At 52.6% G+C, this 26044-nt stretch overlaps 1 protein-coding gene across 2 annotated transcripts in view; it reads right to left on the reverse strand.

The window, feature by feature from the left end:
- Positions 1-23954, reverse strand: part of SMARCC1 (SWI/SNF related, matrix associated, actin dependent regulator of chromatin subfamily c member 1) — a 48889-nt gene extending 24935 nt beyond the window's left edge. For both annotated transcript variants that reach the window (XM_063452866.1, XM_063452865.1), the window contains exons 1-2: positions 23455-23954; positions 1-49 (exon numbers count right to left, since the gene is read on the reverse strand). In XM_063452866.1, the coding sequence (XP_063308936.1) occupies positions 1-49; positions 23455-23862 (457 nt within the window). In that variant the 5' untranslated portion in view covers positions 23863-23954. The remainder of the gene's footprint in view (positions 50-23454) is intronic.
- Between the last annotated feature and the right edge of the window lie 2090 nt (positions 23955-26044).

Raw genomic sequence — 26044 nt, forward strand, 5'->3', positions numbered from 1 at the left:
AAATCAGCACGGCCAATGCTTTGTTTGTTGGGGAATCAGCTTGAACATACTGGAAACAATAAGATGACTTAGTTTGTGGGACGACAAAGAATCAAACACACTATAAGACTGAGTAAAGGGGTCATTAACAGCACAAACCCATATAGACCAGGAAAATAACTCATGACTATAGAAAATGGGGTGTACAGCATAGAAACCACTAATTCAGATACCTGAAGCAACCAACGCACCGCCCCATCCCCGATTTACTAAAACCGTTCACAAGCGGTTTGATAAAAAGCAGATTTTCATAAACAGTTTGAAATTAAACCGGGGACTGCCCCAGGGCGCTCTAGAACTAGTGAGCTGCAGTAGTCAGAATGCTTAGATTGTTCCTTTAATTCTGTTCCAAACAGGATGTGTAAAGATGTTTAGTGAGATATTTACAACGATTTTAAATAAAGGAGATAAATGTGTTAAATAGTGACCTATCAGCTTGTCCTCAAGTGAAATGTAGCATTTTATCCACTGCATATCCATAAAGTCACACACAAAGAACATGCACATACCAGGGACCATCAGTGGAGCCGATGTCTGTGTTAGGGACCTATAATAACTAGCAGTTATCTGTACAGGAAGTGATTTCACCCAGCACATTTAGGAATACTGCTGCCTTATTTGAATTTTTTTTTTATTTATTTATTTTTTAAACGTAGAAATAAAGTCCGAAAGTATACCATGAAACCAAATATTGTCTTGTACACCTAAATGAACCAGAGAAAATATACAATTTCTAGAATTATATTTCTGCATTTCCAGCATGAAAGCGGACACTAGCAGGACGCCCAGTATGTATAAATCCTGGATAATAGCAAGCAGTGCGCTACCCAGACAGGTATCAGTGTGTAATGATAGAAACATAGAATGTGACGGCAGATAAGATCCATTCGGCCCATCTAGTCTGCCCAATATTTCAAAATACTTTTAATTAGTTCCTGGCATTATCTTATAGTTAGGATAGCCTTATGCCTATCCCACGCATGCTTAAACTCCTTTACTGTGTTAACCTCTACCACTTCAGATGGAAGGCTATTCCATGCATCCACTACCCTCTCAGTAAAGTAATACTTCCTGATATTATTTTTAAACCTTTGTCCCTTTAATTTAAGACCATGTCCTCTTGTTGTGGTGAGGGAACAGTGAGGGAAGGATGGGGTCATACTAGTTAAACTGTAAGGAAACAGAGAAGCTCTTTAATATAGAGGATGTTACTGAGCAGATTGGGGTTCAGTAAGATGCTCTAGCAACAGGGCTGTTCAGACTAAATCTCACTTAGTGATCGATATAACAATGTCCTTCACAGCCTCCCAAACTCCAACCCCAGCCATTCATTACCCTTCACAGCCACCCAAACGCCTACCCCAGCCATTCATTACCCTTCACAGCCACCCAAACTCCTACCCCAGCCATTCATTACCCTTCACAGCCACCCAAACTCCTACCTCAGCCATGTTCCCAAAATTCCACCCCAGCCATTCATTGCCCCTCACGCCTCTCAAACTCCTACCTCAGCCTTTCATTATCCCTCACAGCCTCCCAAACTCCTACCCCAGCCATTCAGTACCCCTCACAGCCTCCCAAACTCCTACCCCAGACATTCAGTACCCATCACAGCCTCCCAAACTCCTACCCCAGACATTCATTACCCCTCACAGCCTCCCAAACTCCTACCCCAGACATTCATTACCCCTCACAGCCTCCCAAACTCCTACCCCAGACATTCATTACCCCTCACAGCCTCCCAAACTCCTACCCCAGCCATTCAGTACCCATCACAGCCTCCCAAACTCCTACCCCAGACATTCATTACCCCTCACAGCCTCCCAAACTCCTACCCCAGACATTCATTACCCCATACAGCCTCCCAAACTCCTACCCCAGCCATTCAGTACCCATCACAGCCTCCCAAACTCCTACCCCAGACATTCATTACCCCTCACAGCCTCCCAAACTCCTACCCCAGACATTCATTACCCCTCACAGCCTCCCAAACGCCTACCCCAGACATTCATTACCCATCACAGCCTCCCAAACTCCTACCCCAGACATTCATTACCCATCACAGCCTCCCAAACTCCTACCCCAGCCATTCAGTACCCCTCACAGCCTCCCAAACTCCTACCCCAGCCAATCAGTACCCCTCACAGCCTCCCAAACTCCTACCCCAGACATTCACTACCCATCACAGCCTCCCAAACTCCTACCCCAGACATTCATTACCCATCACAGCCTCCCAAACTCCTACCCCAGACATTCAGTACCCCTCACAGCCTCCCAAACTCCTACCCCAGACATTCATTACCCCTCACAGCCTCCCAAACTCCTACCCCAGACATTCACTACCCATCACAGCCTCCCAAACTCCTACCCCAGACATTCACTACCCATCACAGCCTCCCAAACTCCTACCCCAGACATTCACTACCCATCACAGCCTCCCAAACTCCTACCCCAGACATTCATTACCCCTCACAGCCTCCCAAACTCCTACCCCAGACATTCACTACCCATCACAGCCTCCCAAACTCCTACCCCAGACATTCACTACCCATCACAGCCTCCCAAACTCCTACCCCAGACATTCACTACCCATCACAGCCTCCCAAACTCCTACCCCAGCCATTCACTACCCATCACAGCCTCCCAAACTCCTACCCCAGACATTCACTACCCATCACAGCCTCCCAAACTCCTACCCCAGACATTCACTACCCATCACAGCCTCCCAAACTCCTACCCCAGACATTCACTACCCATCACAGCCTCCCAAACTCCTACACCAGCCATTCACTACCCATCACAGCCTCCCAAACTCCTACTCCAGACATTCAGTACCCATCACAGCCTCCCAAACTCCTACCCCAGCCATTCATTACCCCTCACAGCCTCCCAAACTCCTACCCCAGCCATTCATTACCACTCACAGCCTCCCAAACTCCTACCCCAGCCATTCACTACCCATCACAGCCTCCCAAACTCCTACCCCAGCCATTCAGTACCCCTCACAGCCTCCCAAACTCCTACCCCAGCCATGCAGTACCCATCACAGCCTCCCAAACTCCTACCCCAGACATTCATTACCCCTCACAGCCTCCCAAACTCCTACCCCAGACATTCACTACCCATCACAGCCTCCCAAACTCCTACCCCAGACATTCACTACCCATCACAGCCTCCCAAACTCCTACCCCAGACATTCACTACCCATCACAGCCTCCCAAACTCCTACACCAGCCATTCACTACCCATCACAGCCTCCCAAACTCCTACTCCAGACATTCACTACCCATCACAGCCTCCCAAACTCCTACCCCAGACATTCACTACCCATCACAGCCTCCCAAACTCCTACCCCAGACATTCACTACCCATCACAGCCTCCCAAACTCCTACCCCAGCCATTCACTACCCATCACAGCCTCCCAAACTCCTACACCAGCCATTCACTACCCATCACAGCCTCCCAAACTCCTACTCCAGACATTCACTACCCATCACAGCCTCCCAAACTCCTACCCCAGACATTCACTACCCATCACAGCCTCCCAAACTCCTACCCCAGACATTCATTACCCCTCACAGCCTCCCAAACTCCTACCCCAGACATTCACTACCCATCACAGCCTCCCAAACTCCTACCCCAGACATTCACTACCCATCACAGCCTCCCAAACTCCTACCCCAGCCATTCACTACCCATCACAACCTCCAAAACTCCTACACCAGCCATTCACTACCCATCACAGCCTCCCAAACTCCTACTCCAGACATTCAGTACCCATCACAGCCTCCCAAACTCCTACCCCAGCCATTCATTACCCCTCACAGCCTCCCAAACTCCTACCCCAGCCATTCATTACCACTCACAGCCTCCCAAACTCCTACCCCAGCCATTCACTACCCATCACAGCCTCCCAAACTCCTACCCCAGACATTCACTACCCATCACAGCCTCCCAAACTCCTACCCCAGACATTCATTACCCCTCACAGCCTCCCAAACTCCTACCCCAGACATTCACTACCCATCACAGCCTCCCAAACTCCTACCCCAGCCATTCAGTATCCCTCACAGCCTCCCAAACTCCTACCCCAGACATTCAGTATCCATCACAGCCTCCCAAACTCCTACACCAGACATTCATTACCCCTCACAGCCTCCCAAACTCCTACCCCAGACATTCACTACCCATCACAGCCTCCCAAACTCCTACCCCAGACATTCAGTATCCATCACAGCCTCCCAAACTCCTACACCAGACATGCATTACCCATCACAGCCTCCCAAACTCCTACCCCAGACATTCAGTACCCATCACAGCCTCTCAAACTCCTACCCCAGCCATTCACTACCCATCACAGCCTCCCAAATTCCTACACCAGCCGTTCACTACCCATCACAGCCTTTCAAACTCCTACACCAGCCGTTCACTACCCATCACAGCCTTTCAAACTCCTACACCAGCCGTTCACTACCCATCACAGCCTCCCAAACTCCTACCCCAGCCATTCACTACCCATCACAGCCTCCCAAACTCCTACCCCAGCCATTCATTACCCCTCACAGCCTCCCAAACTCCTACCCCAGACATTCAGTACCCATCACAGCCTCCCAAACTCCTACCCCAGACATTCATTACCCCTCACAGCCTCTCAAACTCCTACCCCAGACATTCAATACCCCTCAAAGCCTCCCAAACTCCTACCCCAGACATTCAGTACCCATCACAGCCTCTCAAACTCCTACCCCAGCCATTCACTACCCATTACAGCCTCCCAAACTCCTACACCAGCCGTTCACTACCCATCACAGCCTCCCAAACTCCTACCCCAGCCATTCACTACCCATCACAGCCTCCCAAACTCCTACACCAGACATTCATTACCCCTCACAGCCTCCCAAACTCCTACCCCAGCCATTCAATACCCCTCACAGCCTCCCAAACTCCTACCCCAGCCATTCATTACCCCTCACAGCCTCCCAAACTCCTACCCCAGCCATTCAGTACCCCTCACAGCCTCCCAAACTCCTACCCCAGCCATTCATTAACCCTCACAGCCTCTCAAACTCCTACCCCAGCCATTCACTACCCATCACAGCCTCCCAAACTCCTACCCCAGCCATTCACTACCCATCACAGCCTCCCAAACTCCTACCCCAGACATTCATTACCCCTCACAGCCTCCCAAACTCCGACCCCAGACATTCAGTATCCCTCACAGCCTCCCAAACTCCTACCCCAGACATTCATTACCCCTCACAGCCTCCCAAACTCCTACCCCAGACATTCATTACCCCTCACAGCCTCCCAAACTCCTACCCCAGACATTCACTACCCATCACAGCCTCCCAAACTCATACCCCAGCCATTCAGTATCCCTCACAGCCTCCCAAACTCCTACCCCAGACATTCAGTATCCATCACAGCCTCCCAAACTCCTACACCAGACATTCATTACCCCTCACAGCCTCCCAAACTCCTACACCAGCCGTTCACTACCCATCACAGCCTTCCAAACTCCTACCCCAGCCATTCACTACCCATCACAGCCTCCCAAACTCCTACACCAGCCGTTCACTACCCATCACAGCCTCCCAAACTCCTACCCCAGCCATTCAGTACCCCTCACAGCCTCCCAAACTCCTACCCCAGACATTCATTACCCCTCACAGCCTCCCAAACTCCTACCCCAGCCATTCAGTACCCCTCACAGCCTCCCAAACTCATACCCCAGCCATTCAGTACCCCTCACAGCCTCCCAAACTCCTACCCCAGACATTCAGTACCCATCACAGCCTCCCAAACTCCTACCCCAGACATTCATTACCCCTCACAGCCTCCCAAACTCCTACCCCAGACATTCACTACCCATCACAGCCTCCCAAACTCCTACCCCAGACATTCACTACCCATCACAGCCTCCCAAACTCCTACCCCAGACATTCATTACCCATCACAGCCTCCCAAACTCCTACCCCAGACATTCAGTACCCATCACAGCCTCTCAAACTCCTACCCCAGCCATTCAGTACCCATCACAGCCTCCCAAACTCCTACCCCAGCCATTCACTACCCATCACAGCCTCCCAAACTCCTACCCCAGCCATTCATTACCCCTCACAGCCTCCCAAACTCCTACCCCAGACATTCATTACCCCTCACAGCCTCCCAAACTCCTACCCCAGCCATTCAGTACCCCTCACAGCCTCCCAAACTCCTACCCCAGCCATTCATTACCCCTCACAGCCTCCCAAACTCCTACCCCAGCCATTCAGTACCCCTCACAGCCTCCCAAACTCCTACCCCAGACATTCAGTACCCATCACAGCCTCCCAAACTCCTACCCCAGACATTCATTACCCCTCACAGCCTCTCAAACTCCTACCCCAGCCATTCAATACCCCTCAAAGCCTCCCAAACTCCTACCCCAGACATTCAGTACCCATCACAGCCTCTCAAACTCCTACCCCAGCCATTCACTACCCATTACAGCCTCCCAAACTCCTACACCAGCCGTTCACTACCCATCACAGCCTCCCAAACTCCTACACCAGCCGTTCACTACCCATCACAGCCTCCCAAACTCCTACACCAGCCGTTCACTACCCATCACAGCCTCCCAAACTCCTACCCCAGCCATTCAGTACCCCTCACAGCCTCCCAAACTCCTACCCCAGACATTCATTACCCCTCACAGCCTCCCAAACTCCTACCCCAGCCATTCATTACCCCTCACAGCCTCTCAAACTCCTACCCCAGCCATTCACTACCCATCACAGCCTCCCAAACTCCTACCCCAGACATTCATTACCCCTCACAGCCTCCCAAACTCCTACCCCAGACATTCATTACCCCTCACAGCCTCCCAAACTCCTACCCCAGACATTCACTACCCATCACAGCCTCCCAAACTCCTACCCCAGCCATTCAGTATCCCTCACAGCCTCCCAAACTCCTACCCCAGACATTCAGTATCCATCACAGCCTCCCAAACTCCTACACCAGACATTCATTACCCCTCACAGCCTCCCAAACTCCTACCCCAGACATTCACTACCCATCACAGCCTCCCAAACTCCTACCCCAGACATTCACTACCCCTCACAGCCTCTCAAACTCCTACCCCAGCCATTCACTACCCATCACAGCCTCCCAAACTCCTACACCAGCCGTTCACTACCCATCACAGCCTCTCAAACTCCTACACCAGCCGTTCACTACCCATCACAGCCTCCCAAACTCCTACCCCAGCCATTCATTACCCCTCACAGCCTCCCAAACTCCTACCCCAGACATTCACTACCCATCACAGCCTCCCAAACTCCTACCCCAGCCATTCAGTATCCCTCACAGCCTCCCAAACTCCTACCCCAGACATTCAGTATCCATCACAGCCTCCCAAACTCCTACACCAGACATTCATTACCCCTCACAGCCTCCCAAACTCCTACCCCAGACATTCACTACCCCTCACAGCCTCCCAAACTCCTACCCCAGACATTCAGTACCCATCACAGCCTCTCAAACTCCTACCCCAGCCATTCACTACCCATCACAGCCTCCCAAACTCCTACACCAGCCGTTCACTACCCATCACAGCCTTTCAAACTCCTACACCAGCCGTTCACTACCCATCACAGCCTCCCAAACTCCTACCCCAGCCATTCATTACCCCTCACAGCCTCCCAAACTCCTACCCCAGACATTCAGTACCCATCACAGCCTCCCAAACTCCTACCCCAGACATTCATTACCCCTCACAGCCTCTCAAACTCCTACCCCAGCCATTCAATACCCCTCAAAGCCTCCCAAACTCCTACCCCAGACATTCAGTACCCATCACAGCCTCTCAAACTCCTACCCCAGCCATTCACTACCCATTACAGCCTCCCAAACTCCTACACCAGCCGTTCACTACCCATCACAGCCTCCCAAACTCCTACCCCAGCCATTCACTACCCATCACAGCCTCCCAAACTCCGACCCCAGACATTCAGTATCCCTCACAGCCTCCCAAACTCCTACCCCAGACATTCATTACCCCTCACAGCCTCCCAAACTCCTACCCCAGACATTCATTACCCCTCACAGCCTCCCAAACTCCTACCCCAGACATTCATTACCCCTCACAGCCTCCCAAACTCCTACCCCAGACATTCACTACCCATCACAGCCTCCCAAACTCATACCCCAGCCATTCAGTATCCCTCACAGCCTCCCAAACTCCTACCCCAGACATTCAGTATCCATCACAGCCTCCCAAACTCCTACACCAGACATTCATTACCCCTCACAGCCTCCCAAACTCCTACCCCAGACATTCACTACCCATCACAGCCTCCCAAACTCCTACACCAGCCGTTCACTACCCATCACAGCCTCCCAAACTCCTACCCCAGCCATCCACTACCCATCACAGCCTCCCAAACTCCTACACCAGCCGTTCACTACCCATCACAGCCTCCCAAACTCCTACCCCAGCCATTCAGTACCCCTCACAGCCTCCCAAACTCCTACCCCAGACATTCATTACCCCTCACAGCCTCCCAAACTCCTACCCCAGCCATTCAGTACCCCTCACAGCCTCCAAAACTCCTACCCCAGCCATTCAGTACCCCTCACAGCCTCCCAAACTCCTACCCCAGACATTCAGTACCCATCACAGCCTCCCAAACTCCTACCCCAGACATTCATTACCCATCACAGCCTCCCAAACTCCTACCCCAGACATTCAGTACCCATCACAGCCTCTCAAACTCCTACCCCAGCCATTCACTACCCATCACAGCCTCCCAAACTCCTACACCAGCCGTTCACTACCCATCACAGCCTTTCAAACTCCTACACCAGCCGTTCACTACCCATCACAGCCTCCCAAACTCCTACCCCAGCCATTCACTACCCATCACAGCCTCCCAAACTCCTACCCCAGCCATTCATTACCCCTCACAGCCTCCCAAACTCCTACCCCAGCCATTCATTACCCCTCACAGCCTCCCAAACTCCTACCCCAGCCATTCAGTACCCCTCACAGCCTCCCAAACTCCTACCCCAGCCATTCATTACCCCTCACAGCCTCCCAAACTCCTACCCCAGCCATTCAGTACCCCTCACAGCCTCCCAAACTCCTACCCCAGACATTCATTACCCCTCACAGCCTCTCAAACTCCTACCCCAGCCATTCAATACCCCTCAAAGCCTCCCAAACTCCTACCCCAGACATTCAGTACCCATCACAGCCTCTCAAATTCCTACCCCAGCCATTCACTACCCATTACAGCCTCCCAAACTCCTACACCAGCCGTTCACTACCCATCACAGCCTCCCAAACTCCTACCCCAGCCATTCACTACCCATCACAGCCTCCCAAACTCCTACACCAGCCGTTCACTACCCATCACAGCCTCCCAAACTCCTACCCCAGCCATTCAGTACCCCTCACAGCCTCCCAAACTCCTACCCCAGACATTCATTACCCCTCACAGCCTCCCAAACTCCTACCCCAGCCATTCAGTACCCCTCACAGCCTCCCAAACTCCTACCCCAGCCATTCAGTACCCCTCACAGCCTCCCAAACTCCTACCCCAGACATTCAGTACCCATCACAGCCTCCCAAACTCCTACCCCAGACATTCATTACCCCTCACAGCCTCCCAAACTCCTACCCCAGACATTCACTACCCATCACAGCCTCCCAAACTCCTACCCCAGACATTCACTACCCATCACAGCCTCCCAAACTCCTACCCCAGACATTCATTACCCATCACAGCCTCCCAAACTCCTACCCCAGACATTCAGTACCCATCACAGCCTCTCAAACTCATACCCCAGCCATTCAGTATCCCTCACAGCCTCCCAAACTCCTACCCCAGACATTCAGTATCCATCACAGCCTCCCAAACTCCTACACCAGACATTCATTACCCCTCACAGCCTCCCAAACTCCTACCCCAGACATTCACTACCCATCACAGCCTCCCAAACTCCTACACCAGCCGTTCACTACCCATCACAGCCTCCCAAACTCCTACCCCAGCCATCCACTACCCATCACAGCCTCCCAAACTCCTACACCAGCCGTTCACTACCCATCACAGCCTCCCAAACTCCTACCCCAGCCATTCAGTACCCCTCACAGCCTCCCAAACTCCTACCCCAGACATTCATTACCCCTCACAGCCTCCCAAACTCCTACCCCAGCCATTCAGTACCCCTCACAGCCTCCCAAACTCCTACCCCAGCCATTCAGTACCCCTCACAGCCTCCCAAACTCCTACCCCAGACATTCAGTACCCATCACAGCCTCCCAAACTCCTACCCCAGACATTCATTACCCCTCACAGCCTCCCAAACTCCTACCCCAGACATTCACTACCCATCACAGCCTCCCAAACTCCTACCCCAGACATTCACTACCCATCACAGCCTCCCAAACTCCTACCCCAGACATTCATTACCCATCACAGCCTCCCAAACTCCTACCCCAGACATTCAGTACCCATCACAGCCTCTCAAACTCCTACCCCAGCCATTCACTACCCATCACAGCCTCCCAAACTCCTACACCAGCCGTTCACTACCCATCACAGCCTTTCAAACTCCTACACCAGCCGTTCACTACCCATCACAGCCTCCCAAACTCCTACCCCAGACATTCATTACCCCTCACAGCCTCCCAAACTCCTACCCCAGACATTCACTACCCATCACAGCCTCCCAAACTCCTACCCCAGCCATTCAGTATCCCTCACAGCCTCCCAAACTCCTACCCCAGACATTCAGTATCCATCACAGCCTCCCAAACTCCTACACCAGACATTCATTACCCCTCACAGCCTCCCAAACTCCTACCCCAGACATTCACTACCCATCACAGCCTCCCAAACTCCTACCCCAGACATTCACTACCCCTCACAGCCTCTCAAACTCCTACCCCAGCCATTCACTACCCATCACAGCCTCCCAAACTCCTACACCAGCCGTTCACTACCCATCACAGCCTCTCAAACTCCTACACCAGCCGTTCACTACCCATCACAGCCTCCCAAACTCCTACCCCAGCCATTCATTACCCCTCACAGCCTCCCAAACTCCTACCCCAGACATTCACTACCCATCACAGCCTCCCAAACTCCTACCCCAGCCATTCAGTATCCCTCACAGCCTCCCAAACTCCTACCCCAGACATTCAGTATCCATCACAGCCTCCCAAACTCCTACACCAGACATTCATTACCCCTCACAGCCTCCCAAACTCCTACACCAGACATTCATTACCCCTCACAGCCTCCCAAACTCCTACCCCAGACATTCACTACCCCTCACAGCCTCCCAAACTCCTACCCCAGACATTCAGTACCCATCACAGCCTCTCAAACTCCTACCCCAGCCATTCAGTACCCATCACAGCCTCCCAAACTCCTACCCCAGACATTCAGTACCCATCACAGCCTCCCAAACTCCTACCCCAGACATTCACTACCCCTCACAGCCTCCCAAACTCCTACCCCAGACATTCAGTACCCATCACAGCCTCCCAAACTCCTACCCCAGACATTCAGTACCCATCACAGCCTCCCAAACTCCTACACCAGCCGTTCACTACCCATCACAGCCTTTCAAACTCCTACACCAGCCGTTCACTACCCATCACAGCCTCCCAAACTCCTACCCCAGCCATTCATTACCCCTCACAGCCTCCCAAACTCCTACCCCAGACATTCAGTACCCATCACAGCCTCCCAAACTCCTACCCCAGACATTCATTACCCCTCACAGCCTCTCAAACTCCTACCCCAGCCATTCAATACCCCTCAAAGCCTCCCAAACTCCTACCCCAGACATTCAGTACCCATCACAGCCTCTCAAACTCCTACCCCAGCCATTCACTACCCATTACAGCCTCCCAAACTCCTACACCAGCCGTTCACTACCCATCACAGCCTCCCAAACTCCTACCCCAGCCATTCACTACCCATCACAGCCTCCCAAACTCCGACCCCAGACATTCAGTATCCCTCACAGCCTCCCAAACTCCTACCCCAGACATTCATTACCCCTCACAGCCTCCCAAACTCCTACCCCAGACATTCATTACCCCTCACAGCCTCCCAAACTCCTACCCCAGACATTCATTACCCCTCACAGCCTCCCAAACTCCTACCCCAGACATTCAGTATCCCTCACAGCCTCCCAAACTCCTACCCCAGACATTCAGTATCCATCACAGCCTCCCAAACTCCTACACCAGACATTCATTACCCCTCACAGCCTCCCAAACTCCTACCCCAGACATTCACTACCCATCACAGCCTCCCAAACTCCTACACCAGCCGTTCACTACCCATCACAGCCTCCCAAACTCCTACCCCAGCCATCCACTACCCATCACAGCCTCCCAAACTCCTACACCAGCCGTTCACTACCCATCACAGCCTCCCAAACTCCTACCCCAGCCATTCAGTACCCCTCACAGCCTCCCAAACTCCTACCCCAGACATTCATTACCCCTCACAGCCTCCCAAACTCCTACCCCAGCCATTCAGTACCCCTCACAGCCTCCCAAACTCCTACCCCAGCCATTCAGTACCCCTCACAGCCTCCCAAACTCCTACCCCAGACATTCAGTACCCATCACAGCCTCCCAAACTCCTACCCCAGACATTCATTACCCCTCACAGCCTCCCAAACTCCTACCCCAGACATTCATTACCCATCACAGCCTCCCAAACTCCTACCCCAGACATTCAGTACCCATCACAGCCTCTCAAACTCCTACCCCAGCCATTCACTACCCATCACAGCCTCCCAAACTCCTACACCAGCCGTTCACTACCCATCACAGCCTTTCAAACTCCTACACCAGCCGTTCACTACCCATCACAGCCTCCCAAACTCCTACCCCAGCCATTCACTACCCATCACAGCCTCCCAAACTCCTACCCCAGCCATTCATTACCCCTCACAGCCTCCCAAACTCCTACCCCAGCCATTCATTACCCCTCACAGCCTCCCAAACTCCTACCCCAGCCATTCAGTACCCCTCACAGCCTCCCAAACTCCTACCCCAGCCATTCATTACCCCTCACAGCCTCCCAAACTCCTACCCCAGCCATTCAGTACCCCTCACAGCCTCCCAAACTCCTACCCCAGACATTCATTACCCCTCACAGCCTCTCAAACTCCTACCCCAGCCATTCAATACCCCTCAAAGCCTCCCAAACTCCTACCCCAGACATTCAGTACCCATCACAGCCTCTCAAATTCCTACCCCAGCCATTCACTACCCATTACAGCCTCCCAAACTCCTACACCAGCCGTTCACTACCCATCACAGCCTCCCAAACTCCTACCCCAGCCATTCACTACCCATCACAGCCTCCCAAACTCCTACACCAGCCGTTCACTACCCATCACAGCCTCCCAAACTCCTACCCCAGCCATTCAGTACCCCTCACAGCCTCCCAAACTCCTACCCCAGACATTCATTACCCCTCACAGCCTCCCAAACTCCTACCCCAGCCATTCAGTACCCCTCACAGCCTCCCAAACTCCTACCCCAGCCATTCAGTACCCCTCACAGCCTCCCAAACTCCTACCCCAGACATTCAGTACCCATCACAGCCTCCCAAACTCCTACCCCAGACATTCATTACCCCTCACAGCCTCCCAAACTCCTACCCCAGACATTCACTACCCATCACAGCCTCCCAAACTCCTACCCCAGACATTCACTACCCATCACAGCCTCCCAAACTCCTACCCCAGACATTCATTACCCATCACAGCCTCCCAAACTCCTACCCCAGACATTCAGTACCCATCACAGCCTCTCAAACTCATACCCCAGCCATTCAGTATCCCTCACAGCCTCCCAAACTCCTACCCCAGACATTCAGTATCCATCACAGCCTCCCAAACTCCTACACCAGACATTCATTACCCCTCACAGCCTCCCAAACTCCTACCCCAGACATTCACTACCCATCACAGCCTCCCAAACTCCTACACCAGCCGTTCACTACCCATCACAGCCTCCCAAACTCCTACCCCAGCCATCCACTACCCATCACAGCCTCCCAAACTCCTACACCAGCCGTTCACTACCCATCACAGCCTCCCAAACTCCTACCCCAGCCATTCAGTACCCCTCACAGCCTCCCAAACTCCTACCCCAGACATTCATTACCCCTCACAGCCTCCCAAACTCCTACCCCAGCCATTCAGTACCCCTCACAGCCTCCCAAACTCCTACCCCAGCCATTCAGTACCCCTCACAGCCTCCCAAACTCCTACCCCAGACATTCAGTACCCATCACAGCCTCCCAAACTCCTACCCCAGACATTCATTACCCCTCACAGCCTCCCAAACTCCTACCCCAGACATTCACTACCCATCACAGCCTCCCAAACTCCTACCCCAGACATTCACTACCCATCACAGCCTCCCAAACTCCTACCCCAGACATTCATTACCCATCACAGCCTCCCAAACTCCTACCCCAGACATTCAGTACCCATCACAGCCTCTCAAACTCCTACCCCAGCCATTCACTACCCATCACAGCCTCCCAAACTCCTACACCAGCCGTTCACTACCCATCACAGCCTTTCAAACTCCTACACCAGCCGTTCACTACCCATCACAGCCTCCCAAACTCCTACCCCAGCCATTCACTACCCATCACAGCCTCCCAAACTCCTACCCCAGCCATTCATTACCCCTCACAGCCTCCCAAACTCCTACCCCAGCCATTCATTACCCCTCACAGCCTCCCAAACTCCTACCCCAGCCATTCAGTACCCCTCACAGCCTCCCAAACTCCTACCCCAGCCATTCATTACCCCTCACAGCCTCCCAAACTCCTACCCCAGCCATTCAGTACCCCTCACAGCCTCCCAAACTCCTACCCCAGACATTCATTACCCCTCACAGCCTCTCAAACTCCTACCCCAGCCATTCAATACCCCTCAAAGCCTCCCAAACTCCTACCCCAGACATTCAGTACCCATCACAGCCTCTCAAATTCCTACCCCAGCCATTCACTACCCATTACAGCCTCCCAAACTCCTACACCAGCCGTTCACTACCCATCACAGCCTCCCAAACTCCTACCCCAGCCATTCACTACCCATCACAGCCTCCCAAACTCCTACACCAGCCGTTCACTACCCATCACAGCCTCCCAAACTCCTACCCCAGCCATTCAGTACCCCTCACAGCCTCCCAAACTCCTACCCCAGACATTCATTACCCCTCACAGCCTCCCAAACTCCTACCCCAGCCATTCAGTACCCCTCACAGCCTCCCAAACTCCTACCCCAGCCATTCAGTACCCCTCACAGCCTCCCAAACTCCTACCCCAGACATTCAGTACCCATCACAGCCTCCCAAACTCCTACCCCAGACATTCATTACCCCTCACAGCCTCCCAAACTCCTACCCCAGACATTCACTACCCATCACAGCCTCCCAAACTCCTACCCCAGACATTCACTACCCATCACAGCCTCCCAAACTCCTACCCCAGACATTCATTACCCATCACAGCCTCCCAAACTCCTACCCCAGACATTCAGTACCCATCACAGCCTCTCAAACTCCTACCCCAGCCATTCACTACCCATCACAGCCTCCCAAACTCCTACACCAGCCGTTCACTACCCATCACAGCCTTTCAAACTCCTACACCAGCCGTTCACTACCCATCACAGCCTCCCAAACTCCTACCCCAGCCATTCACTACCCATCACAGCCTCCCAAACTCCTACCCCAGCCATTCACTACCCCTCACAGCCTCCCAAACTCCTACCCCAGACATTCATTACCCCTCACAGCCTCCCAAACTCCTACCCCAGACATTCATTACCCCTCACAGCCTCCCAAACTCCTACCCCAGCCATTCAGTACCCCTCACAGCCTCCCAAACTCCTACCCCAGCCATTCATTACCCCTCACAGCCTCCCAAACTCCTACCCCAGCCATTCAGTACCCCTCACAGCCTCCCAAACTCCTACCCCAGACATTCATTACCCCTCACAGCCTCTCAAACTCCTACCCCAGCCATTCAATACCCCTCAAAGCCTCCCAAACTCCTACCCCAGACATTCAGTACCCATCACAGCCTCTCAAATTCCTACCCCAGCCATTCACTACCCATTACAGCCTCCCAAACTCCTACACCAGCCGTTCACTACCCATCACAGCCTCCCAAACTCCTACCCCAGCCATTCACTACCCATCACAGCCTCCCAAACTCCTACACCAGCCGTTCACTACCCATCACAGCCTCCCAAACTCCTACCCCAGCCATTCAGTACCCCTCACAGCCTCCCAAACTCCTACCCCAGACATTCATTACCCCTCACAGCCTCCCAAACTCCTACCCCAGCCATTCACTACCCATCACAGCCTCCCAAACTCCTACACCAGCCGTTCACTACCCATCACAGCCTCCCAAACTCCTACCCCAGCCATTCAGTACCCCTCACAGCCTCCCAAACTCCTACCCCAGACATTCATTACCCCTCACAGCCTCCCAAACTGCTACCCCAGCCATTCAGTACCCCTCACAGCCTCCCAAACTCCTACCCCAGCCATTCATTACCCCTCACAGCCTTCCAAACTCCTACCCCAGCCATTCAGTACCCCTCACAGCCTCCCAAACTCCTACCCCAGCCATTCATTAACCCTCACAGCCTCTCAAACTCCTACCCCAGCCATTCACTACCCATCACAGCCTCCCAAACTCCTACCCCAGCCATTCACTACCCATCACAGCCTCCCAAACTCCTACCCCAGACATTCATTACCCCTCACAGCCTCCCAAACTCCGACCCCAGACATTCAGTATCCCTCACAGCCTCCCAAACTCCTACCCCAGACATTCATTACCCCTCACAGCCTCCCAAACTCCTACCCCAGACATTCATTACCCCTCACAGCCTCCCAAACTCCTACCCCAGACATTCACTACCCATCACAGCCTCCCAAACTCATACCCCAGCCATTCAGTATCCCTCACAGCCTCCCAAACTCCTACCCCAGACATTCAGTATCCATCACAGCCTCCCAAACTCCTACACCAGACATTCATTACCCCTCACAGCCTCCCAAACTCCTACCCCAGACATTCACTACCCATCACAGCCTCCCAAACTCCTACCCCAGACATTCACTACCCCTCACAGCCTCTCAAACTCCTACACCAGACATTCATTACCCATCACAGCCTCCCAAACTCCTACCCCAGACATTCACTACCCCTCACAGCCTCCCAAACTCCTACCCCAGACATTCAGTACCCATCACAGCCTCCCAAACTCCTACACCAGCCTTTCATTATCCCTCTCATCCATGTTCCGAAACTCCTACCCCCAGCCATTCATTACCCCTCACAGCCTCCCAAACTCCTACCCCAGCCATTCATTACCCCTCACAGCCTCCCAAACTCCTACCTCAGCCATTCATTACCCCTCACAGCCTCCCAAACTCCTACCCCAGACATTCAGTACCCCTCACAGCCTCCCAAACTCCTACCCCAGACATTCACTACCCATCACAGCCTCCCAAACTCCTACACCAGCCTTTCATTATCCCTCTCATCCATGTTCCCAAACTCCTACCCCAGCCATTCATTACCCCTCCCTAACTCCTACCTCAGCCATTCAATATCCCACTCAGTCATGTTCCCAAACTCGTTTCCCTGCCATTCATTGCCCCTCACAGCCATGTTCCCAAACCCCTACACCAGCCATTCATTATCCCTCTCAGGCATGTTCCCAAACTCCTACCCCAGCCATTCATTACCCCTCCCTAACTCCTACCTCAGCCATTCAATATCCCACTCAGTCATGTTCCCAAACTCGTTTCCCTGCCATTCATTGCCCCTCACAGCCATGTTCCCAAACTCCTACCCAAGCCATTTACTACCCCTCACAGCCATGTTCCCAAACCTCTACCTCAGCCATTCAAAATCACCATAACAGCTAGATGATCCCGGAGTCAAACGTGGTTACAAGCAGAAGTCCCAAACATGGAAGTGGCTTTATTTTGATCATGTATCCTTATAAAAGTATATAATTTGGCACTGGTACCATTTACCCAGTGTTGCTTCCACAATCAGGGTTAGGGATACCTACACCGTACATATTCATTCTCTTTGGACATTGAAGTGTTATATAAAGTTAATATATTTTTCTGTTTTTAGGTTATTTATTTTATTTACCAACTAGCTCCTGGATACTCTAACACTATCTTATTTAGTGTATTTTACATTCTTTTTAAAGGTCTTTGTGAATTCCCTTTTTTCTCCAGTTTCAGAGCTATTACATTCTGTCTTATTCCCGCTTTTGTTTCTCTGTATATTCAACTTCTGAATATCTGCACTTTATGGAAGTGGTAATATCCAAAATAAAAGAAACCTACATTATGGATAAACGGACTGACCAAATCTGTAAGTCAATGGGATCCTTCCAGAAATCATGGGAGTATTATGGTCAACCCTAGGGAGGACGACACCGTTTTCTCCCCAATCACGGTACTATATTTGAATCTACTTTACACTATACCCTAAAGAGAAACACTAATTTTATTAATTTCCTCTTCACTTTTTTACTACTCTCAATGAGCTTCATTTTTCTCTCTCCCTTTTCGAACATCACCATGTTGCTACCAGAAAACTAGCTGCAAATAAAAGGTCACTGTGGCAGACTCATGTTTTTCATTATGTTTTTGTTCTTCCTTCAGTTTATGTTCGATATTGTTAACAAAACCAGTCACCTCCTGCGAGAGACACACCACTGAATGTATAGCAAAGTCATAATGCAATTGATTTACACCCGACACACTTGATGTGACGATGTACAACAGAATAGGCCCAAAGTACTAGAACGTGGTGCAAAACGTACAATGTGTATTTTTGAGTGACTGCATAAAATAAATAAAAAACAAACCCCAAGAGGAGTATACAACACATTTGACAAAAGACAGAATCCCAGCTTCCTGTCTCATTCAGCAATGTGAGGGTCTGTTCACTGGATGGGTTGTTCATTTACTCTTAACCTCGGAGCTGATTCAAAGCAAAGAGCTCTAACCAGACGTGCTGGCTCATCAGCACCCACCACGCCACCAAACACTACCCAGTACCCAGAGATGTACTACACAACACAAACCACACAAAACCAGCATAGGTTCTATGGAAAGAAATGTTTTCTAACACATAAGGCACCATACAGTATCCATTTCACAAGAACACCGAATTCTAAGAGAGAAGGACCAATAATAAGATGGGGTGAAGGTTAAACCAGTGAGAAGAGGCAGAGACTGCTCTCCTTATCTACACAATGAGCATGTCAGCCGGACAAACCAACGCTACAGTATTCACCATCTAAAGCCTTGAGCAATAAGAACACACAAACATGCACAGCTCCCTCATTCATGCTTTCAATGGGAGAGCTCCATGAGCAGAATCACAGCCACAACCAATCATCACTGATTAAAAAAAAAAAAAAAACAGAACCAGTACTAAAGCAACACCCCACCAGTCAGAAAACAGCTATAAAATCAACGGTATGATAATTCAGGGGACGTTTATCCCAAACATCAACAGCAGCCAATCAAGGTCCTCCGCTACTCCTAATATTAGGGAGTGGTAGTGGGTGCAGGGGATATTTAACATCCCTGGTCACTGACTGGGGGTCTGATGGTACTCCCATTAAAGAAACACTGGATTAGTTTACCGTTTTTAGCCAGGCCCCTGTATATATCCACATTGATGTTCTATCAAAGAATATCTAATCTTTCAGCCCACGAAAGCCTTTCCATGGAATCAGGATAGGTCTCATACATTAAAAAAAAAAAAAGCTAAATTAGCCCTACATGGTTCTCTGCAGATTATATCTAAATACACGGTACAGCTCTGTTACCAGCTTGTTTTTCTGTCTACTCTGGTACGGGAGGGGACTTAGTACCTTTACCAAACCACCTTGTACATAAACTACATTCCCCAATAGAACTGATGAGGCTCTGTGCATTTTGTTTTGGAAGGGATAATGGTCTCATGGTCAGTGTAGTAGCCTTGTGCAATGTGTGCGCCCTCAGAACATCTGCATGTGAAACAATGGGGTTTATTCACACACAAAAAAAAACTAATGGATCACAAAATCTAGTACAAAAACTGCCAATTCTGCTATAGCTGCAGCATGCTAATTTTTGCAATGCAGTCTCAATTCACTAAAACCTGGTATTGAGTGAACTATCCCTCCCTCAATCTCGCACTACATAAATATTTTTAAAGTCAAACAAGTACAGTATAACTGGGACTGCAGCCTACTTAGACCCTCAATAATAATCTTCCATACCCCCATTAATTACCCCATTATGCCCACTCCATACCCCCACCTAGTTTCTCTGTGCCCCCATTTACCAGCTCTCCCCCTCCTGACTGCCCACTCACCAATGCCCCCCATGACTCACAGTCTGCCTCCTGCAGGCCCCCAACACTATTTCCCAAACCCAGTCTGCTTCGTTCACCCTGCACCTTGCAATCCGGGACCTTCTTCAGACCACCAAGGTGCTTCCATTTCCCCAAAGCCTTCCCCGCCGTACAGCTATGTGCCCAAACTCTGCACACTTATGTCCCCATGTCTGCCCCCCAAATCCAATTTACCAGCAGTTTGCCCCATACACCAATTTATTAAATTCTGCCCCGCACTCTCCCCCCCCTTTGTTTTCACCTTCTTGTAGTTGTTGCCCCCCAACCTGTACCACAAACCCACTCAGCTTCTTGCAGTTCTTGTCCAGCCAGACCCCAATTTGCCCCTTTTCTGCCATTCATAACCTCCCGGATGACCTCACCTTCTTGTAGTTCTTGCAGTCCTCCCCCCCGTACCCCCATTCCCCCTCATGTAGTTCTTGCCTCCCCATCACATATCGCCCTATTTCCCCCACATCCTTCCCACTTCTTGTAGTCCTCCCGTCCAAAAACCCAATTCCCCCACTGTACCACCACCTTTATATACCCCATTCCCCTTGTACCACAATCCCCCCTCAACTTATTGTAATTATTCTTCCCCATATTCATATGTCCCAATGGTTGGCCCCGATCATCCTTAATTTCTTGTAGTTTTTGCCCCCATCCCCCTCACCTCCTTGTAGTCACCCCCGTACTTCACACCCTCTGGTAGTTCTTCTCCTCATAACCGCCCCCCCCCCCCCCCCCGGCTTCCCCCTATCTACTGTAGTTCTTTCCCCCACATTAACCCATCTCCTCCCTCACATTCTTGTAGTTCTTGCCGCCATAACCCTGTCTCCCCTGTTGCCCCATAACCCTATTCCCTCACCTTCTTGTAGTTCTTGCCCCCCCCCATTACCCTATCCCCCCTCACCTTCGTGTAGTTCTTGCCCCCCATTTACCTATTCCCCCTGTTGCCCCTTATTACCTTCTTGCGGTTCTGGCCCCCCATTACTTTTTTGTAGTTCTTGTCTCCATTACCTCCTTGTAGTTCTTGTCCCCCGGTTGCCCACGATTAGCCTATCCCCTCCGGTGGCCCCCCATAACCCTATCCCCCCCATTACCCCCTTGTAGTTCTTGCCCCCCATTACCCTCTCCCCCTGTAGCACCCCATTACCCTCTCTCCCCCCCCTGTGCCACCGCCATTACCCTCTTCCCCCGTGGCCCCCCCAATACCCTTCCCCCGTGGACCCATTTCCCTCTATCCCCCCCGTGACCCCCCCATACCCTCATTTCCCTCTCTCTCCCCCTGTGGCACCCCCAATACCCTCGCCCCGTGGCCCTCATTTCCAATACTCTCCCCCTGTGGCACCCCAATACTCTCCCCCCGTGGCCCTCACTTCCAATACTCTCCCCCTGTGCACCCCCCAATACCATCCCCCCGTGGCCCCATTACCCTCTCTTCCCCCCTGTGCCCCCCAACCCACATTACACTCCCCCCCTGGCCCACATTACCCTCTCCCCCTCCCGTGCCCCCCCATTACCCTCTCTCCCCTCCCGTGCCCCCCCCCATTACCCTCTCTCCCCTCCCGTGCCCCCCCCATTACCCTCTCTCCCCTCCCGTGCCCCCCCCCATTACCCTCTCTCCCCTCCCGTGCCCCCCCCATTACCCTCTCTCCCCTCCCGTGCCCCCCCCCATTACCCTCTCTCCCCTCCCGTGCCCCCCCCCATTACCCTCTCTCCCCTCCCGTGCCCCCCCCCATTACCCTCTCTCCCCTCCCGTGCCCCCCCCCATTACCCTCTCTCCCCTCCCGTGCCCCCCCCCATTACCCTCTCTCCCCTCCCGTGCCCCCCCCATTACCCTCTCTCCCCTCCCGTGCCCCCCCCATTACCCTCTCTCCCCTCCCGTGCCCCCCCCATTACCCTCTCTCCCCTCCCGTGCCCCCCCCATTACCCTCTCTCCCCTCCCGTGCCCCCCCCATTACCCTCTCTCCCCTCCCGTGCCCCCCCCATTACCCTCTCTCCCCTCCCGTGCCCCCCCCATTACCCTCTCTCCCCTCCCGTGCCCCCCCCATTACCCTCTCTCCCCTCCCGTGCCCCCCCCATTACCCTCTCTCCCCTCCCGTGCCCCCCCCCATTACCCTCTCTCCCCTCCCGTGCCCCCCCCATTACCCTCTCTCCCCTCCCGTGCCCCCCCATTACCCTCTCTCCCCTCCCGTGCCCCCCCCATTACCCTCTCTCCCCTCCCGTGCCCCCCCCCATTACCCTCTCTCCCCTCCCGTGCCCCCCCCATTACCCTCTCTCCCCTCCCGTGCCCCCCCCCATTACCCTCTCTCCCCTCCCATTACCCTCTCTCCCCTCCCGTGCCCCCCCATTACCCTCTCTCCCCTCCCGTGCCCCCCCATTACCCTCTCTCTCCTCCCGTGCCCCCCCCCATTACCCTCTCTCACCTCCCGTGCCCCCCCCATTACCCTCTCTCCCCTCCCGTGCCCCCCCCCCATTACCCTCTCTCCCCTCCCGTGCCCCCCCCATTACCCTCTCTCCCCTCCCGTGCCCCCCCCATTACCCTCTCTCCCCTCCCGTGCCCCCCCCCATTACCCTCTCTCCCCTCCCGTGCCCCCCCGATTACCCTCTCTCTCCCCTCCCGTGGCCCCCCGATTACCCTCTCTCCCCCCACCCGTGGCCCCCCCATTACCCTCTCTCCCCCCCCCCCGTGGCCCCCCCATTACCCTCTCTCTCCCCTCCCGTGGCCCCCCCGATTACCCTCTCTCTCCCCTCCCGTGGCCCCCCCATTACCCTCTCTCCCCCCACCCGTGGCCCCCCCATTACCCTCTCTCCCCCCACCCGTGGCCCCCCCATTACCCTCTCTCCCCCCCCCCCCCCCCGTGGCCCCCATTACCCTCTCTTTCCCCCCCCCCCCCCCCGTGGCCCCCATTACCCTCTCTTTCCCCCCATTACCTTCTTGTAGTTCTTGCCCAGCCAGACCCTCACGCAGTCGAGCTGGCTCACGGTGTCCGGGCTGTCCCAGTACTTGGCGGAGGGTCCCCCGTCCTTCCTGCGGGCGGAGAGGAGTGAGGGTGCCCCGCAGTCTGTGCTCTCCCGGCCGGGGTCCTCCTCCTCCGGCATGTCGGCCTCGCACTCCTCGTCCTCCTCCTCCTCGCAGTCCTCGTCCTCCTCCCCGGCCTCCTCCTCCTCCCGCCGGGCCTGCTGCTGGTACTGGCGGCCCGAGTCCTCCCCGGCCGCTCCCCCTCCCCTCCGCCGCCTCCTGCGCTGCCTGGCCGGCCTGCCCTCCGCTCCGCCGCCGCCCCCGGCGCCGCTGCCGTTACAGCCCCCGGGGGGGCCCGGCCCGACCTGCCTTTGTTTCATGGTCTCTCACAGAGTCTCACACGGAGAATGGAGGAACCGCCGAGCGCGAGGTGTGACTCCGCCCACTGACCGCGCGAGCGCGCACACCGAGACCCCGCCCAGCGACCACCAGGATACCTCGGCCACGCCCCAACTAACTCGACCACGCCTTCCGACAAACCTTACTGTCTTCCTCCCCCAGTCACCCCGCCCCTTTGCTCACACAATGAAAGGCCTGTGAACAAGACAAGCTTTATTAACAACGACACACATGCGCAGTGAGGCTCTGCTAGAATCAGTCTGTTTACTAACCAGAGCTTTCACCTCACACACCACCCCCCCATCCTGCCTCGCCCCCAAATACTGCCCCTCCCCCACATTCACCCTGAGTTACCTCACTATCACAGAGCTCCACAGCAATACTCCCAGTAATATTATCACAGAGCTCCACAGTAATAATACTCCCAGTAATATTATCACAGAGCTCCACAGCAATAATACTCCCAGTAATATTATCACAGAGCTCCACAGCAATAATACTCCCAGTAATGTGTCAGAGTGTATAACAGAGCTCCACAGCAATAATACTCCCAGTAATGTGTCTGTGTGTATAACAGAGCTCCACAGCAATAATACTCCCAGTAATGTGTCTGAGTGTATAACAGAGCTCCACAGTAATAATACTCCCAGTAATGTGTCTGTGTGTATAACATAGCTCCACAGCAATAATACTCCCAGTAATGTGTCTGAGTGTATAACAGAGCTCCACAGTAATAATACTCCCAGTAATGTGTCTGAGTGTATAACAGAGCTCCACAGCTATAATACTCCCAGTAATGTGTCTGAGTGTATAACAGAGCTCCACAGTAATAATACTCCCAGTAATGTGTCTGTGTGTATAACATAGCTCCACAGCAATAATACTCCCAGTAATGTGTCTGAGTGTATAACAGAGCTCCACAGTAATAATACTCCCAGTAATGTGTCTGAGTCTATCACAGAGCTCTACAGCTATAATACTCCCAGTAATGTGTCTGTGTGTATAACAGAGCTCCAAAGCAATAATACTCCCAGTAATGTGTCTGAGTGTATAACAGAGCTCCACAGTAATAATACTCCCAGTAATGTGTCTGTGTGTATAACATAGCTCCACAGCAATAATACTCCCAGTAATGTGTCTGAGTGTATAACAGAGCTCCACAGCAATAATACTCCCAGTAATGTGTCTGAGTGTATAACAGAGCTCCACAGCAATAATACTCCCAGTAATGTGTCTGTGTGTATAACATAGCTCCACAGCAATAATACTCCCAGTAATGTGTCTGAGTGTATAACAGAGCTCCACAGTAATAATACTCCCAGTAATGTGTCTGAGTGTATAACAGAGCTCCACAGTAATAATACTCCCAGTAATGTGTCTGAGTGTGTAACAGAGCTCCACAGCAATAATACTCCCAGTAATGTGTCTGAGTGTATAACAGAGCTCCACAGCAATAATACTCCCAGTAATGTGTCTGTGTGTATAACATAGCAACACAGCAATAATACTCCCAGTAATGTGTCTGAGTGTATAACAGAGCTCCACAGCAATAATACTCCCAGTAATGTGTCTGTGTGTATAACATAGCTCCACAGCAATAATACTCCCAGTAATGTGTCTGAGTGTATAACAGAGCTCCACAGTAATAATACTCCCAGTAATGTGTCTGAGTGTATAACAGAGCTCCACAGCTATAATACTCCCAGTAATATTATCACAGAGCTCCACAGTAATAATACTCCCAGTAATGTGTCTGAGTGTGTAACAGAGCTCCACAGCAATAATACTCCCAGTAATGTGTCTGAGTGTATAACAGAGCTCCACAGCAATAATACTCCCAGTAATGTGTCTGAGTGTATAACAGAGCTCCACAGCAATAATACTCCCAGTAATGTGTCTGAGTGTATAACAGAGCCCCACAGCAATAATACTCCCAGTAATGTGTCTGAGTGTATAACAGAGCTCCAGAGCAATAATACTCCCAGTAATGTATCTGAGTGTATAACAGAGCTCCACAGCAATAATACTCCCAGTAATGTGTCTGAGTGTATAACAGAGCTCCATAGCAATAATACTCCCAGTAACGTGTCTGAGTGTATAACAGAGCTCCACAGCAATAATACTCCCAGTAATGTGTCTGAGTGTATAACAGAGCTCCACAGC

This window comes from Pelobates fuscus, chromosome 4, assembly GCF_036172605.1.
Source record: "Pelobates fuscus isolate aPelFus1 chromosome 4, aPelFus1.pri, whole genome shotgun sequence".
Taxonomy (NCBI): domain Eukaryota; kingdom Metazoa; phylum Chordata; class Amphibia; order Anura; family Pelobatidae; genus Pelobates; species Pelobates fuscus.